General features: G+C 45.2%; 1 protein-coding gene across 3 annotated transcripts in view; it reads right to left on the bottom strand.

Moving 5' to 3' along the window:
- Positions 1-1737: 1737 nt before the first annotated feature.
- GPAM (glycerol-3-phosphate acyltransferase, mitochondrial) overlaps positions 1738-18495 on the bottom strand; it is a 41270-nt gene continuing 24512 nt past the window's right edge. For 2 of the 3 annotated variants that reach the window (XM_081863032.1, XM_081863033.1), the window contains exons 16-21: positions 18008-18150; positions 16886-16963; positions 7628-7768; positions 6672-6861; positions 6495-6553; positions 1738-4696 (exon numbers count right to left, since the gene is read on the bottom strand). In XM_081863032.1, coding sequence (XP_081719158.1) covers positions 4580-4696; positions 6495-6553; positions 6672-6861; positions 7628-7768; positions 16886-16963; positions 18008-18150 — 728 coding nt within the window. In that variant the 3' untranslated portion in view covers positions 1738-4579. The remainder of the gene's footprint in view (positions 4697-6494; positions 6554-6671; positions 6862-7627; positions 7769-16885; positions 16964-18007; positions 18151-18495) is intronic. The other variant, XM_081863031.1, reaches the window with a different exon arrangement.

Here is an 18495-nt window from a genome sequence, read left to right as displayed (position 1 = left end):
CAGGCCACTGTAAGCACAACAGAGCACTGATTTCTCTGCCATGGACTCTCCACTTCCTCACAAACCCCACAGGATTGCTCTGCATGGAAAAGCTTCTGTGTCTTTCATCTCACCTGTCTTGTTTGCTCTAAGACAGGGGTAGGCAACCTTTTATTTAAAATGCATCTCTGGGTTATTTGTGGGGCCTGCCTGGTGTTTTTACATGAGTGGAATGTGTGCTTTTATTTAAAATGCATCTCTGGGTTATTGTGGGGCATTGGAATTCGTTCATTTTCCCCCTAAAATATAGTCCGGCCCCCCACAAGGTCTGAGGGACAGTGGACCAGCCCACGGCTGAAAAAGGTTGCTGCCCCTTGCTCTAAGAAGAGCCCAGATGCTATTAGCGCACCAAGAATCAGTACCAACATTTATTGTTCCCTGCTGCAGTGACTATAATTTCCTTAGGAAGACCTGTCTCACACTTGGGAGAACCATGACTCTACAACACAGGTGAAGAAATGGCTCTAGCACATTTCAGTAGGCAGTGATACAAGTATCATTATTTATTTATTTTAAAGCTAAAAACAGTCTCTCAAATCAGTGATTTCAGGGTGTCTTACAGTGCTGAATTGCTTCGTAAACAGCCTCATAATAATGCTTTTAATAAGTGCTTTATGCAAATTCCAACAGCATGCTACATGACGGTCACTATAATCACATCACTGCGGTCTTTGATAGAAGGCTCAGTACCATACCATTCATCACGCTTCCCAGAAAAAGCATCATACCAACGGTACGCAAGAACAGCACCTTCTTCTGACTGATCTCAAACCCGTTTAATAAAATATCACTGAGAACAAAACTGAATTACACGAAGATTGAAAGATTAGAAGTTGCTTCATCTGACATCTTGCAGGCAAGCAGATTTAGAAAGTGCAAAATGTTGACATAGAAGAGAATGTGTGCTGTCAATTAAAAGGGGGAGGGGTTACATAAGCCATTGGCAATAATAGAATTTTCGTTCTGTATCCAAGCTTTCATTCCAGAATCATTGTGATGGATAGTGGACGGGTGCAGGCACAGCCAAAGACTTCCAAAGCAAAACCAGTTGATAAAGAACAAGAAAATCATGAGTCATTCACAACCATTTTCTCTCTAGCCCATGGGCCTAATTATTCCCAGCAAGTGTCCCCATTTGACCCGCAAGGCCGTTCTGGCCAAGCCACACCCACCTTCCCTCCTCCTGACATCAGGTAAAGGCATGGCAAGGCCAAAAGGGATTTGCAGACATCAGTTATCAGCTGTTGTGCAGCATTTGCAAAGCCCTGTGCACAGGTGACAGATTTCCCCCTTTTAAGAACTTTTTCTCATGGGATGAGCTGAAACCAGCACCTCATTGTGAAGCATTGGGTTTCTTACAAAAGCCCTGTTATGAGCTGCAACCTTAACCTACCCTCAAGTATGCAGACTTTTAGTTCCTACACAAGACAAATCAGATCAAGCTTTCATTGTTGGAAAAATACAACTGTCCTATGTTGAAGCAAAGAAAATAGTGTGTTTAGATGAGTATAGATTAAGTTAATTCTTCCTTGCGGCAGAGTAGCAATGAGTGGTCTACAAGCCACTGAACAGGGACTGATTTTTTTTTCCCTAATAGACACAACTGGTGTGAGAGTATGCAAACCTATGCTTTAGAGAGAACCTTCAGAGATTGAACAAGGAGTGCTCTTTATAATCTCAAGTGATATCACAACAACACAATTTCAAACTGTTTATTAAAATAAAATTACTTTGCAGCTCTGTGCTTCTTACAAGAGGTACAGAAGGAAATGTTAAAGAGAAAAAGAAATGTGTTAACATTCTTCAAGACAGTGCCTGGCTTCACAAAGCAAAATTATAGAGCAGCTACAGTATTTTACTCTTCTCCTCAAGACTTCTATGGCTGAAAATGTCATGCAAATACTTTTTTAAAAAAAATAAATCTGTACAGGCAAGGCAATAGATTTAAAAAATGAAAGTGTTCCACTTCAGAATATAAAGCATTAGAATGCAATAGTTACTGTGGCAGGAAAGCTGTATATCCTTAAGAAATCATTCATATGGGATTATAAAAGGTAATGTTACCCTTTCCCTCGGGAGAACAAATTCTACATATTAGCCAACAAGCAAGAGTCCAGTGATGTAAATTGGAATGTTGGTCTTTATACTAACTTGTACAGCTACACTCCCCTAAGTACAAGTTGCAATTGTACTTGCGATGAAATGTAACTAGCTTTATTATAGATCTAGAATCAGATTATCTTACTTTTAAAAACATAAGTAAAAACCTTGCCTTATACCTATCAGCAAGAAAGATTGTAGGATTAAACCCCAGAAAGGCAGAATTTTATTTAGTAGCATTATTTTAAAAGAGCTTTGTGCTTTACCTTTGCGGAAAAGCAAAACCAGCCCACATGCAAGTAGGTGCATAGCCACGTCCCCCTCCCAGCATAATATTCACAGCTTGACATTTCTGCACATGCAAAGTCTCTCTGCTGATGAAGCCTACGCTGAAAAACACCCTCTCACATCCAGCAATTACAATGTACTGCACATACCAACACAACTCAAATGCACACTGCTGTACCCCAGAAACATTTTAATAATGTAGTAAGTTATTATCATTAGTGACAACAAGCTATTTTACTTTCTAGTGTTCAAACTAATTCCAAGCCCCTCATTGCTTTAAAATTAGGCAGAACATTCTCGTTAAAATTAGCCAAGCATCATCTGCAATATATTGCTTGGTTGTATTTATTTAAATACACAATCTTCATTCTAGCATACACCAAAATGTTCACTGAAGCATGGTAAAACAAAGGAAAGTTATTTATTTACAAGCACCTACTTATCTGACCTTAAAATGGAAGCCATCAACAATCTTTAAAAATTGCTACTCGGAGAATACATTCAGTTTTAAACAAATAGTGCACATTAGCAAGGATGAGATGTAATTGCTCTAAGTAGCTAGTTGGCTTTATTAGAACAAATGGATTTCATTTCAGCTGCTATTCTACTGGAAATGGTAAAAGAACAAACTACTTTATTCACACTTGCTGCCCGCTGCTGTCACTGATATGATGCAACTTTGGTTCAGAAATTCATCTTTAAAAAAATTCAAAGCACCTATTTAGTGTTGGGAAACATGCATAGCAGTTCCTCTCACAGGAAATTGCATGGGAATACTGACAAAAATATTGTGATCCATTAATTGTTTTAATCCATAAACAGAGTTATAGAAAATATTACTTTTAACAAACGTGGAGTAAACACGCAGTCTAAAATGGCACAGAAGTTCTGTGCTGGAGTTAATGTGCAGTGCTGTTATCACTTCGGCATGCTTAAAAAAATTTTTTTTAAAAGCTGGCAGCTAAAAGGTATTTTCATGATCAAGCTCCCAACTTTAAACAGAAAAGGAGAAAAGGAAAGGATTGTTGTGTTGTTAGTAATACAAGGAGAAATGGGGGAGATACCCAATTTCTCTTAATAAAAATGCCATGCTTATTGCTTATCAAAGGAGTGAATTTGGTGATAATCCACTCTGTGAAACATCATTGCCTTCTATACTATTACCCAAGAGGATTGCAATATTAATCTATCATAACTTAGACCTCCATGCCCATGTTATGCATCTGCTTGAATAGCCGATGCTTGCAAGATTCTTATGTTCTAGACTCATTCTCCCACTCAAAATTAGTCAAGATTGGAATGAGCTAGTTAACTTATGAAACAACTTTAGTGCTATTTTTTAAATTTAGAGAGCTTAGGCTAAAATCATTTTAGAGATCAATATGCTAGCAAGTAGCGAAATGATGCAAACCTTCTGGTTCAAAGTAAAAGTCAAGTGTTTTTGCAATTTGGGTGCAAAATGCTAGTTATTCAGATATTTAATATTCTAACGTGTAACTTCTCTATTAATATATCTTAATAATACTTGTTCATTCTGCCACTGTGTCATTGGTAGTTATTCAACTGATCCTTAATAAGATACTGGCAGTTAGTCTTATTTTATTTAGTGTGTTGCCATAGTAATCAACAACACACATCAAACACCTCCCCCCCCACCAACAGAAAAAAGACAACCTGCATTCAATTCTCACAGTTTGAAATAATGAGACCAATGGGTAGGTCTTGTTGACAAGGCTTTTGCAAAGTTCCCACATTACATGGAGTTTAAATGACATTCAGAACTGATGTATTAAAATGACAGATTGCTGGTATATATGTTTGTGCATTTGTCACAGTCATTAGTCTTGAAACAAATGTAACACTGGATACATGTAAAAACTAGTGTGTGTCTGTGTGTGTGTTTGCGTGTTTTTCCCATTAATAGCTCTTCTCTTGCATCCAAGATGTTGTGTTTGACTTGGTTACCAAATCTTGTAGTTCAAGACATGCATATGTATGAAGGCACTTGTCTTCCAGTGGTTTGGGTCAGATAAAGCCTTGCCCACAAATGGCACTATACACATTATGGAAGCAGCAAAAGCCCCAAAGCTTTGTGTCACATTCTCCAAGTCTACCAGCTTCTTGCTGGCAGACAAAGTCAACCCGAAATGTTCTACAGTACAATAAATCCCAGAATGAATTCTAGTAGTTTTTGCCGATTACAATGAGGTAGAAAAGTGCTGCTCAGCTCCAAAATAGAATCTCTCTTCTGCTTTGTCTCCTTAAATACCTAAAAGGGAAATGTAAAAGTGTGTTTCATCACTAACACCTTCCAGCAGCGCCACATATTTGCAAAGTTCACACCAAAGCTGTTCAGCAAAATTGTTCCTCCTACAGCCATGTTATCTTGGGCTGCTTTTCCCATTCAGAAAAGTAATCCACTGCTGCAATAACAGTGTAACAGCTGGCAGATATCAGCTGCAACAACTTTCCTGATCTGCAAGGCTATAAACATATCTCAGCATTTGTAACAGCCCTTGCAACTGATTCTTGCATGAAAAAGCACCCACAACGAAAATGTGTGAATGAGCTTTGTCTGAATCTAGCCCATCTTCAACACATCTTTAAAACTAGTACTGTATGCAAGCTCTGTTGGTCATGCTCTTAGACATGAGTAATTCAACATCTAAAGTTGTGGAGTATTGGATATTTATGGTAGGGTGGAAAACTGATCACCTTCCAACTGTTAACTGACTGCAGATCCCATCAACACTGACCACCGGTAATGCTGGCTGCACCCCTGCCATAAATACCAATACTACAAACTTGAATTTATAGAATGGGTAGATAAGGTTAACATCATTGAAAGAAGGAATATGCTGAGTGTCCATATGGGGAGAGAAAAAAGGACAAGGCCTATGACTGATTTGTGTGATTTGTCTGGAACAAAATGTGGCACCAAAACTGCTTTTTGTTGGAGCGTTCTAAATATTAGAGACTCCAGAACAGCACACTAGTCTACTCAACCACGTTGAAAACCAACAGCGTCCGAAGGAACTCAGAACATGTCTGCGTGTTTTCTTAAGTCCAGAGTGACCCAGTCATTAAGATTTTCAGGACTGATTCACATCCTTCTCAGAACCCCTTCGCAGGTGGGTAGCAGGCTGGCACATGCCTCTAACAATGCATGTCACACTGACCTGGGACACATGTGGACACCAATCTAGAACATGACACATTCTTGTCATCTCCCCACCACGACCCACACACACTTTTTGTGGGTTGGAGAGAGGATTGCAGGGGGTGGATTTATGCAGGACTGTAATAATTAGATCCTCAAATGAGATGCTTTACTCTTGTGCTGATGATACTAGAAAGCTGCTCAGTTTTTATATTAATGTAGCAAGGTGTGTAGCAGGCAAGAGTATTCTTCCTGAGGCAGAGACAGTGGATATCAACCGGCATCTAGACAGAATATCACTGGAGGATGTTATGGTATTTGAGTACTAGCAACAAGTGGGAAATGCAGGAAGAGGCTGTGAAGGTCAAACTTTCATTTTCAAATAGGTCCATAGCAGCATTTTTCTAAATGAGTAAAAGGGTAGCACTTCAAAAGCATGACTGATGTGGTAAAGGAAGAAGAAATTCAATGTTTGAAAGGTGTACAATGGGGGTGTGCACATCTGTAGAGATGTGTAGTTTGATTGTTGTAGGACTCAGTTGTAGATATTTAAAAAATAAAATATTTAATGAAAAAATAAAATATTACAGGGGTTTTCTTTTTACACATACCCTTTTGCATAGGGCACAGACTTTCCTCAAGCAAGGAAGTTAGTACTACTCTTCATGTTCAGTTATGTTTAACATCATGCACCTTGCTTATACCACAGGGAACATTGGGATAATACAATTTGGATATAATGAGCTAATCTCTTGAGCCTTAGTGCAGCCCTTTAGCCTAAATAAAGGTTAAATTACGATATCACTATGATTACAACCCTCAATACACATATTGAAGGAAGTCTCATTAACAGGAATACATAAGTTTAGTTGTGCTGTAAGGCACCTGAAGCTAATGTAACACTTACCCCCATGTCCTTAAAGACTTTCACTGCGTTTTTTGCAAGGCAATAGGTGGCACTCTCAGCTGTAAACATGGAAAGGCAGGCAGATAAACACATATCAGGCTGAATACAGGAAACTTTGATAAGAATATATTGAAAGACAGGGAAGGCTGCTCCACAGAAAGCAGCCGTTTGACATACCATATACTGCAACGTTCTTTTCTGTTCGTGTTATTAAGTATCTGTGTAGTTTTTGAAGATATTCAGATTCCCTGACAGGACCGCTGAAGTTATGTATGAAGATGGCAGCAGAACTGTATGCCTCCAGTAACGGTCCCAGTAGCTTCTGAAGGAAGGTGATATACTGCTGGTGCTCCTGAGACTGGCTCACCTGTGCGAGGTAAGAAAGGAAAGGAAAAATAAATGTCACTCAAGCTACCAATATCCAGTCCCGTCTCTCGTACCAGCTCAGGCAGGAGGCGGCAAGAGAAGCAACGGCTTTTTGCTGCAGCCAAGAGGCCTGGGTCAGGCCTGCGATAACAGCAGAGCCGGCTCAAGAGCCAGCAGGTCTTTGCCAGCCCTTCTCTGTTTCAGGGTTTTCCAGTGGTGGCTTCTGCCTGCACTGGGGCATTTCTTGTAGATGGGGCATCCTTGCCAATAGAGCTGGGAGGACGGACACCTTCAGTTCCTCCAAACCCCCTCCACAGCAGGGCAGGTCATAGGTTTGGACTGCTCTGCCCAGGTCTGACAACATTAGAACTGAAGCATTATGCAATACTGCAGCAAAGCTGTAATGGATCTATTTCCCATTCCATAACCAATATAGCAAGGGGTCCACGTTATCTATATAATTATTAGTGAACTGAGGTGCTCCATTATGATGGCTACGTAACAACAATAAAGCACTGAGAAACAAGACGGAGGGGTGGTTAGCGGAACCCAAAGGGCTTGCAGAAGTAGGAAAAATCCCAACAGGCCAAAAAGCTCAACACGGCTCCAGAACAACCCAGTGATGGACCACAGAAACAGATGGCATCATAAATCCACTAGGTCCTTTTCAAAGCCTGAGTTTCAAACTCGCTCATTCATTCTGTGCAGGGCAGCTATGAATATGAAGCACTTCAGAACAGTATGTGCCCTTACGGCCTATGCGGTACCTTCAAGTAGCAATCTCGTTGTTCTTCGCCAAAGTCACTGTCTTCATCCTCCCCGTCACTCCTCCAAGATAATGGCTCTGGGAGTTTCTTTTCCCAGTGCTGCTCTGCAAGGCTAGGACTAATATCCTCCTGCTCATCCTGCTTAATAGAGGAACGCAAAGCAGTAAGCATCAGGCACCCACTAAAACTACTGCATTTTTTCATTTTAGTGGCCCTGGAGCAGCTACTGTGTGGATTTTTAGAGCCCATACAGTGGCAAAGGAGCAAAAGGAAGACAAGCCTTTATTTCCCCTATAAAGCGATCTCAATTTCCAAAAAAGACGCCCAAGGCGACAGTCTTCAGATTAATTCCCTTAACAATAGTTTTCACAAAAACAAGTCCACACAATTTTGAATATTACAGCTCCCAGAGACCTCTGTATCAGACCCAAAAGAACTCTGGAGAATTTAACCACTGAGTAAGCACTAAAATACTATGAGCAATGACATTAATAATATTGCCTGGGGAAGGAAGCATTCTCGTTTCCTTGCAACAAGCAAAGGGAGTGCTGCTTAAAGGGCATTTAGGAGCCCTCAGAGTGTAGAAGAGATATCTCTTCTCTTGCTGCTTCTACTGGTTTTAGCTAAACCGCTTATTTGGTTTTTCTAGTTTGCTAAATTTAGCTAAATTTAGCTGCCTTTGATGGACCTTTTTTGCAGAATATTAATCATTTAGTAAAGAGGAACAGTACCACAAATATATAGAATGCATGAGCCCAAAGACCTGATATAAATTGTCATTTTCATGAATGTATGTTCAGACTTGTAGCACACACACAAAAAACAACACCTAAATGAATCTACCAGTAAACTGATCTCTGAGTTCATTTTCTATTGTTTACATTAGCAAAATAAATAAATAAAAGTCTATCACAATGAAATGGCCATTCCCAATTAAGAGAAACACATGCAAGCATGAGTTGTATTCAATTCAGTGGTACCTTGGCTGTTGAACGTAATCTGTTCCAGAAGACCGTTTGACATTCGAAAAGCATTTGAAAATGGAAACAATTACTTCTGGGTTTTCGGCATTCGAAAACTGAAACGTTTGGCTTCTGAGACACATGAAAACCAAGGCACCACTGTATGCCAGTGGAACAGAGTTCAGCTTGCACAATAGGATTAAATCTTCCCCTCTCTTGCACACTCTCAAAATTCACTGCAGAGGATTGGAGGTACTCTCTGGAGCAGATTTTAGGGGTGTACATGAGGCAAAGGAAAGTATAACCCCTTTTTCCCCCTTCATCTGTCTGATTTATTAAAGAAAAGACAATTGAACATTTATAAAATGAACAAGTTGCCCTCATATTTGAGAAGTCAAGACACTGGGAAGGTGTAATTCTGTTGTGCAATTGGAAGTCTGTTCCATTCATACAACACTGGATTGTGATGATTAAAATCAGCCTCTTTTTTTAATGGAGCCAAATAGAATCACCTCTTCAAAATCTAGTCAGCCACTTCCCCATATGCTATCTTTGGTAAGTTTTAAGATATACTGTAGCACATTAAGGTACATGGTTTGGTGTTAGAAACAGTATACGTAGCAGACCTCAATGATCTTATAGCACTTTTAAAAGCCCAAAAGTAAATATCTCGTAGTATAACAAGTTCACTAATTATAACAAAAGAGAATATTATTTTCCCCACTAATCATAACAAATAACAGAACAAAATATATTATAACTGTCAGAGCCACCCTGGGTCCCAGCTCACAAGAGACCAAAGTCCAGTCCAAGCTATATACAAAAGGTTTTATTGAAGATCATTGTCGTCATTACATCCAAACTCCGTGGCTCCGCATCTGTTACCCTTAGATGTTAGAAGTCCCCCCTGAGTCCGTCCCTCCCCTGCACCAATTTAAGAGGCTTGTACTGCTCCACCTTTTCCTCTCTTTCCTTTTCCGCAGGGTCTTCCTGCCCCCCTGTCTTCCCTCTTTCCGGGACTCCCCAGAGGCTGAGTCTTCTCCCGCCTGCTCCCCCCTCCTTCGTGCTTTGGCACCAGGCTCCTCCTCAGAGCTCTCCTCATTTCCGCGCGCCTCTATATTTGAACTTGGCGCGCGTACGTTGCCTCTGACCTTCCTTTCTACAGTTACGCTGCTCTCGGTACTACACTCCTCCCTTTCAGGCAGGACGTCTTGCTCCGAACTCCTCCCCCTTCCTCCTTCCTGTCCTGCTCTTTCTGACACACTGGCAACTCCCCCCCCTCCACTCCTTTCCGACGGGGGACCTGGTCCCGCTTTGCCACTCCCACTGGGGATTCCCTCTTCGTTCCCCTCTTTCTGACTGCTTCCCTCTCTATTGCCCCTTGGCCTGACCAGGGGGGCTCCCTTCTGGGAATCCTCTGATTCGCTAGACGGACTTTGGGACAACCTCGGCTCGTTGTCGTCCTCTTCCTCCTCGCCCTCGCTCTCTGTCTCCTCTCTCCCTAAAACCCTGACATCCATCCCCCCCTCGAAGCCCCCCCTTCCCCCCTTCCGCTCATCGGGTGCAGGTTGTGGAAGCTGCCGCTCTTCGGAGGCGGACGCAGGATACAGATTCTGCACCTCCATCTCCTCTGTTTGCAGTTCGTTGTACGAGTGTTCGAATTCGGGTTCTTGACCCAAGGTGTTCTCTTCTCCCTCCTCCATTGGTACCTGGTCCGGTGCTGCCTGCCAAGGTCCCGTCAGCCATTTCCTGCGCCAGTCCTCCTCTGGTTGCTCGTCCCACCAATAAGAGGGTTCTGTGTCCACCCCCGAACACGATCCCCTGGGCGAGTTGGAGTCCGGCGACCTTTCTTCGGCTGAAGAAAAGCCGTGGAAAGTGCTGCCTGAACATGTGGGCGTAAAGAGCCAGTCATCAAAGTACTCGGCTGGCATGGGTCTATGAGGGAAAAGGGCATGGAACTCGTCTTTTAAAAGAGGTTCGTCTAAGGCATAGCCCGGCACCCAACCATTGGTACTGACTGGGGCACCCTCTCTGACTAGAAAATATTCTACTCCCTCTTGCCCCCATCTCGAGTCCAGGATCTCTGTGACCTCGTTGAGTGGTTCGGCCCTAGGCGCCCTCTCCCTCTCCTGTGACTTAGTGTGTTGTTGCGTGACTGTGTCAGACTCCTGAAACCTGTGCGGTGCCTTGTAGGGAGTGAGCACCGATCTATGAAAGACCGGGTGCACTCTGGAACCTTCGGGGAGGGCTAGTCGAAAGGCTACAGGGTTGATTTTAGCCTCCACCTGGTACGGCCCTAACTGCCTGTGCCCCAGCTTCTTCTTGGCCAACGACTTGGCTGGCATCGCTTGGGCCGCTAACCACACCCAGTCCCCCACCTGGATCTCCTCTCCCTCTCTCCTGTTTTTGTCAGCCTGCACCTTATATGCTTGCTTGGCCAGCTCTAAATGTCTCCGCAACTCTTCGTGCACCTCCTGCAGCTCCGCTGCAAACTGGTCGGCTCCTTGCGGCACCCCCTCTCCCGGTGCCACGAACCCCGGGAAGGTTCTGGGATGACGACCAGTGTTCGCGAAAAACGGCGTCACCCCCGTGGACGCGTGCTTCGTGTTGTTATAGGCAAACTCTGCCATCGGCAGGTAGTCCACCCAAACTGCTGGTCGCTGGTTGGCGTAACATCTCAGGTACTGCTGCATGATCGCGTTGACCCTCTCAGCTTGGCCGTTGGTTTGTGGGTGTCTCGCCGACGTGAGGTTGATCTTGACGTTCAGGATACCTAAAAGCTTCTGCCAAAAATTGGAAACAAACTGGCGCCCCCTGTCGGACAGGATGGACTGCGGCAGCCCATGCACCTTGAACACGTGATCGATGAAGAGTTTGGCAGTCTGTTCCGCCGTCGCCACCTTTGCGCATGGAATGAAGTGCGCCATCTTGGTGAACAGGTCCACAACCACCAGTACCGCCGTCTTCCCCCTGGAGCTGGGCAGGTCAGTAACGAAGTCCAGAGCTACCCTCTCCCACGGTTGCTGTGGCGTTTCCAGCGGTTCCAACAGCCCCGCTGGCTTCTGGTGTACTGGCTTGAACCTCTGACAAGTGTCACACCTGGCGACGTAATCCGCTACCTCTCCACGCATCCGGGGCCACCAAAAGTCTCTTGCCACCAGTTCTATTGTCTTCTCCTTACCGAAGTGGCCCGCACTGGGGGCGTCGTGCAACTGCTGCAGAACCTTTGCGCGAAGCTCGTCGCTTGGCACGTAGAGGGCACCTTTGCGAGTTAGCAGCCCGTCGCGTAGTTGGAACTCTTCGCCACTCTGCACACCTCTGCGCAATTCCTCCATCTTGGACTGTGCGAACTGATCCACTTGCAACGCGCGTCGCACCGCGTCCAGATCTACTGTGGCGGCAGCGCACGACCACGCCTGCGGTGCGAAAATGTGCTTGGCTGCTACAGGCGCCGCTTCATCGAGATATTGCGGTTTCCTCGATAGCGCATCGGCTATAACGTTGGAATCTCCTGGGACGTACTCTATCCTGAAGTCGAAATCCGCGAAGAACTCTGCCCAGCGCATGTGTCTTTGGCTCTGGAGTTTCGCCGTGCGCCAATACTCTAAGTTCTTGTGATCCGTGCGGACCTGCACTGTGTGCTTGGCTCCAATGAGGAAATGTCGCCACGCTTTGAACGCTGCGTGAATGGCTAACAGCTCCCTGTCCCATATGGTGTAGTTTTGCTCCGCTTTGCTGAGCTTTCTGGAGTAAAAGGCACCGGGTCTCCAGTTTCCATGTGGATCTTCTTGCAGGAGTACGGCTCCAACCGCTCTGTCTGACGCGTCGGTCTCTAGTCGTATGGGCTTGCCTGGATTCACGTGCAGCAGCTGCTCCTCGGAGGCGAAAAGGCTTTTAAGCTTCTGAAAAGAGCGCTCCGCCTGTTCCGTCCACACGAACCTCTTTTTCTTGGAACTGAGAGTGTCCGTGATCGCTGCCGTCTCCTTTGCAAAACCTCTGATGAATTTGCGGTAGAAGTTGACGAAGCCGATGAATCTTTGGACTTCCTTCCGATTGCGAGGGCTCTTCCAGTCCAACACCGCGCGGACCTTGGCGCTGTCCATGGCCAGCCCCTTGTCGGACAGCTTGTAGCCTAGGAAATCCACGTCCGTCACATCAAACTGGCACTTCTCTAACTTGGCGTAGAGCTTGTTCTCCCGTAGTCTCTGCAGGACTTCCTTTACGTCCTTCTCATGGGCCTCCTCCGTTTCCGAAAAGATCAGGATGTCGTCGAGGAAACACACGCATTTCTTGTAGAGAAGTCCCGCTAGCACGTGATGCATAAATGCTTGGAAGACGTGAGATCCATTTTGGAGACCAAATGGCATAACTCTGTATTCGTACGTGCCCAGAGGCGTGAACATGGCCGTCTTCCACTCATCGCCCTCCCGGATGCGTATGAGGTTATACGCTCCACGCAGATCCAATTTGGTGAAGATCTTCCCCTTCCTTACGGTTGCCAGGAGATCATCTATCTTGGGCATGGGGAAGGCCTTGGGTTTGGTCTTACTGTTTATGAATCGATAGTCCACAATGAGTCTTTTTTGGGGCGTGTCCTTTTTCTTTACAAAGAAAACAGGACTGCCCCCCACCGCTTTCGATTCTCGGATGAATCCGCGCTTCAAATTGTGCTCTATGAACTCCCTGAGTTCTTGCATCTCGTCCTCAGACATGGAATACAGCTTTGCAGTCGGCAACTGCGCCCCTGGCACCAGGTCGATGGCACAATCATAAGGCCTGTGGGGCGGCAACTGGTCAGCTTCCTTCTCGCAGAAAACCTCCAGGAACCCCTCGTACTTGCGGGGTACTGCCTGCACCATGCCAAGTTGCAACTGCTGCTCAGCTCCCTCCTCCTGGCTGGACTGGATGCAATGTTGAGCACAGTACGATGAGCAAAAGGTGATCTGCCGTTGGTACCACGCTACAGCAGGACTGTGTCTCTCCAGCCAACTCATGCCTAATACTATAGGCGTGTCTGAAAGGCGGGTGACATTGAAGCTGATGACTTCTCGATGATTTCCAATCCTCATCACCATGGGAGGCGTCTGTTGCACAACTTGTCCTCCTAGCAATTTCCTGCCATCCACCGTGACTACGTTCAGAGGTGTTGTCGCTGGCAGAAGCGCTATGCGATGCTGCTTGACAAAGTGCGTCCCCACAAAATCTGCGTTGCTCCCAGAATCAATCGTGATGGGGACTTCCAGGGTGGTTCCATTCGGCGACTGAAGTGTTGCAGTGAGCTGCACCGCTGGCTTGGGTGGTAAAGGGTCTGTGCGTTGCAAAAGCGCTGGGGACTGCTCTACAGATTCGCCTGGCTGAGCCCCAGCAGCTCTGCTTCCAGCCAGGCACTGTCATTTCCCTGAGGTTGCTCTGCTTGCATCATTTCTGCTGCAACAGTTGCTAAAGCTGCAGTGTGTTCCTGCAGCCTCTGGGGACACTCTTTCGCCATGTGCTGTGCACTGTCGCAAATGTAACACTTCCTGGTCCCTCTAGGAGGCTTTGCCTTCACTGCACCGGAAGCTGGGGCTCTGGCTGTTGCTTGAGCCTTAGCACCACCAAGTTCCATGGGCTCCTCCCCCTGCCTTCCCAGCGGCGAAGGATGTGACTGACTGAACTCCCTGGGGATGAAAGAAGACGTCCTCGCTGGTGGACGCACCTGACGTTCTTCCTCAGTGTGCCAAGGACGTCCCTCGTGCCGTATCCCAATCGCCAAAGCCCTCTGCACAAGCTCCTCCAGGGTCTGGGGTCTGTCTCCCCTGGCAAGTTCATCCTTAATGGGACCGCTGAGCCCCTCCCAGAACAAATCCCTCACAGGTGCACAATCCTTCTCCCAGCTTAGCGCAGTCAGTAAAGCAAAAAATCTAGAATGGTACTGACGCACAGTGGCTTTGCCTTGCCGCAATCCAAAAATTTCCCTGCGTGCAAGATCCACATCTACAGTTGACTGGAAGCAGGCATCCATCGCTTTAATGAATTCATCTGCATCGCGGCGGGCAGGGCCATCCTCACGCCACAAATTGCGCAACCAGTCTCTGGCCGGCCCATGCAAGTGAGAAACAATAAACCCCACTTTCTCCTCCTCATCTTTAAAGTCATGACGAAGCAAGTGCAATGCATACAAAACGTCTGCTCTGAAACTGGGGTAGTGCTTCAGGTTCCCATCGAAGTGGGTGACTAGGCTGCCCCCCCTCCGTCCAAGTCCAATCCCCTCTGATCTGGACCCTGGGAACCCTTCCCTGCTTGCACGTTCCCACCTTGTTTGCAGGTCCTGGCAGCGCTTCTCCATTTCGCCATGCTTCTTCTGAGACGCAAGGACTGCAGCAGTGAGTTCGGAAACTGTAGTTCGCAGCGCTGTCAACTGCTCCTCCGCACTCATGGCTGTCACCGTTCGTGAGCTTTGCAAAAAAAAATTTTTGCGTTCTTTGGAGGGGACTTTCTGTCAGAGCCACCCTGGGTCCCAGCTCACAAGAGACCAAAGTCCAGTCCAAGCTATATACAAAAGGTTTTATTGAAGATCATTGTCGTCATTACATCCAAACTCCGTGGCTCCGCATCTGTTACCCTTAGATGTTAGAAGTCCCCCCTGAGTCCGTCCCTCCCCTGCACCAATTTAAGAGGCTTGTACTGCTCCACCTTTTCCTCTCTTTCCTTTTCCGCAGGGTCTTCCTGCCCCCCTGTCTTCCCTCTTTCCGGGACTCCCCAGAGGCTGAGTCTTCTCCCGCCTGCTCCCCCCTCCTTCGTGCTTTGGCACCAGGCTCCTCCTCAGAGCTCTCCTCATTTCCGCGCGCCTCTATATTTGAACTTGGCGCGCGTACGTTGCCTCTGACCTTCCTTTCTACAGTTACGCTGCTCTCGGTACTACACTCCTCCCTTTCAGGCAGGACGTCTTGCTCCGAACTCCTCCCCCTTCCTCCTTCCTGTCCTGCTCTTTCTGACACACTGGCAACTCCCCCCCCTCCACTCCTTTCCGACGGGGGACCTGGTCCCGCTTTGCCACTCCCACTGGGGATTCCCTCTTCGTTCCCCTCTTTCTGACTGCTTCCCTCTCTATTGCCCCTTGGCCTGACCAGGGGGGCTCCCTTCTGGGAATCCTCTGATTCGCTAGACGGACTTTGGGACAACCTCGGCTCGTTGTCGTCCTCTTCCTCCTCGCCCTCGCTCTCTGTCTCCTCTCTCCCTAAAACCCTGACAATAACACTTCGCCCATTTTCCTCAACATTTCCCACACAGATACAGACATACAAACGCAGTTAGTAAAACAGAAAGGGAAAAACTATGAACCAATACCAAAGGGAACAGTGCCTTCTAGAGGGCCAAATGTTGATTACAAGACATTGATGACAACATTTGCAATGAAAATTAACAAAGCTACCATAATGAAAAAATAAGAGCATTCTATAATAAGGCAATGCCACACAATAAGAGGAAAAGAATCAGTGTGAAACTTAAATGAAGTGAATAAGGCAAATGATTTGATAGGATTCTGACCCAAACCGAAAGGTAACAAGACACATTTAACAATTTTCTCGGGAGGGGGACGACGACACACTGACAATGTGATCCTATGCATATCTGCTCAGAAAGAGGTCCCATTACATACAATGAGGCTTACTCTCAGGGAGCAAGAACTGCAGCCTAATTTCATTGCTGACATATGTCAAGGTTGAGAAGAACATATTCTAATATTAGGATCAATGATTCTGACTTTTGCTTTTAAAAAATAGTGAGAACCATTACTAGTACTTTTATAGAACTACTTCCCCAAAAGAGTTCTACACTGAGATGGAGGGAGGTGAGATATAAATGGTAATAAATGATGATGATGATGATGTTACAGTTTGCACTGTATTATATTGGTTAAAAAGCTTATTTCCCGCCCCCCTCTGATTAAGATCTGAAACTGAAGATTCACCCACCCCACTGAAGGATTGGAAAATTCACTTGACTTCCACCATTAGATTCCATTAATGGCTGCCTGGGACCTGAACTAAAAATAAATTTAAGTTAAAAAGCACTCTGTGCATACATGGGTGTGCAAAACCTCCCCCCTTTTTGTATTCCAAGTTGAAAAATCAATAAATACTCAGGAAGATGTGAAATTAGGATCTGTTTAACTGTGGCCTTGGTCCAGCAAGCTGCTTAGGATGCTAAAATTAGGTGTGCAGGAACACTAGGCGGACTCCTTCTGTGTTATCAGTCCTCAGAAACAAGAGGCAGGATATAACTATTGGAATAAAGCGAACCATCAGCAACTTACCTCCGCTACCAAAAGAATGCCATACTGTATGAACTGTTCAATTGCTTCATGACACACTTGGCATAACAGCTGGCAGGGCTAAGGAAAACAAGTCAGGTTAATCATTCACAGAAGCTCACCCATCCTATCTTCCCCCTCCCTCCCCCTGGCATTAACTGCCCTGTTCCAAATCGTCACTTGCTTGCCTGTGGAAAGCAGGACTTGCCCCTGGGTTACCCTTCTATTTCTAGAAGAGTTCTCTCTCCCTCTTTTACCCCAAGCTCTCCCAGTACCCCAAATAATTAAGAGGTGAGGGGGCCGGGGGGGGGCAGGAGTTGTGGATATTTTTACAAGGACTGTCTTGCTTTTCTATTTTCTCTGGCATTTTCCTGTTTCATGGAATCAAAGCCACGACAACAATAAAATGCTGCTATGATATCCATTCTAACCCAAACACAGTCTTTATTCTCAAGTCTTCATTGCCTTCCACTTTTTACCCCCAAACAAGTATATCGTTCATCAAATACACGAGTTCCCTGTTAATGCAATCTCCTATTTTTTTCCATACTGCACTTCCCAGTTTCTTCCATCCTATGCATTCAGCTTAACATTTCACATATATACTCAGGGCTTTTTTTTCAGATGGTAGGGGGTACTCAATGGCACACAGTACCAGCACCTCTTTTAGTTGTTGTTAAAAAGTGCGACACTTTATGGAGCCTTAGATTTTTCCTGCTTTCATTTTCCCTTTCAGGTTTTCAAAGAGTTTTAAGAATTCAGATATACAGTGGTACCTTGGGTTACATACGCTTCAGGTTACATATGCTTCAGGTTACACACTCCCCTAACCCAGAAATAGTGCTTCAGGTTAAAAACTTTGCTTCTGGTCAGGTTGAGAACAGAAATCGTGTCTCGGTGGTGCGGCAGCAGCAGGAGGCCCTATTAGCTAAAGTGGTGCTTCAGGTTAAGAACAGTTTCAGGTTAAGAACGGACCTCTGGAATGAATTAAGTACTTAACCCAAGGTACCACTGTACCTCTAATTGCCGTTAAACACCTTAACACAGTATAAACAATATGTGGCAGTAGCAGCAAAGCACTTGGTTTCTGACACACACACACACACTCCTACACCCCAAACCTACCAGTGCAATAGTGCCTTCATTGGAAAGCAAGTAACACAAGCTGGCAGCTTTTCGGACCAGTTGTTCCTGACTGATCATGTTTGGTGGGATTCCGTTGATGCCATTTCTATGTCTTTTATTCTGTATAGCATGGAGACTACAAGCTGAAGTGAAAAGAAAAAAAACACATAAACAGTTATCTTTAAAAACAAATCAACAACTCAAAATCGGCTTCAAACAATTAGTAAAATGGCATTTTTTCAATAAAAATATCACACAATTCTTGCAAAGTAATATCAAAATACAATAGATTTTGAAATTAGGACAATGTGCAGAAGAGGGAAAGAAACTAGGAAGAAAATATGCTGTTCACACCTTTAAAATTATTCACTGCCTTGAGAAGACACTACACTGCCTTTCAAATGACAGACAGATCAATAATCCTTGCAGCAGCAATCACTACAGTATATGAAATGTTGGCATTGCTCTATCAAGTGCAGAACTCATAA

This window comes from Podarcis erhardii (assembly GCF_964252035.2).
Source record: "Podarcis erhardii genome assembly, chromosome: 5".
NCBI lineage: Eukaryota > Metazoa > Chordata > Lepidosauria > Squamata > Lacertidae > Podarcis > Podarcis erhardii.
Note: the sequence above shows the minus strand (reverse complement) of the source record. Positions and strands in the feature narration are given on the sequence as shown.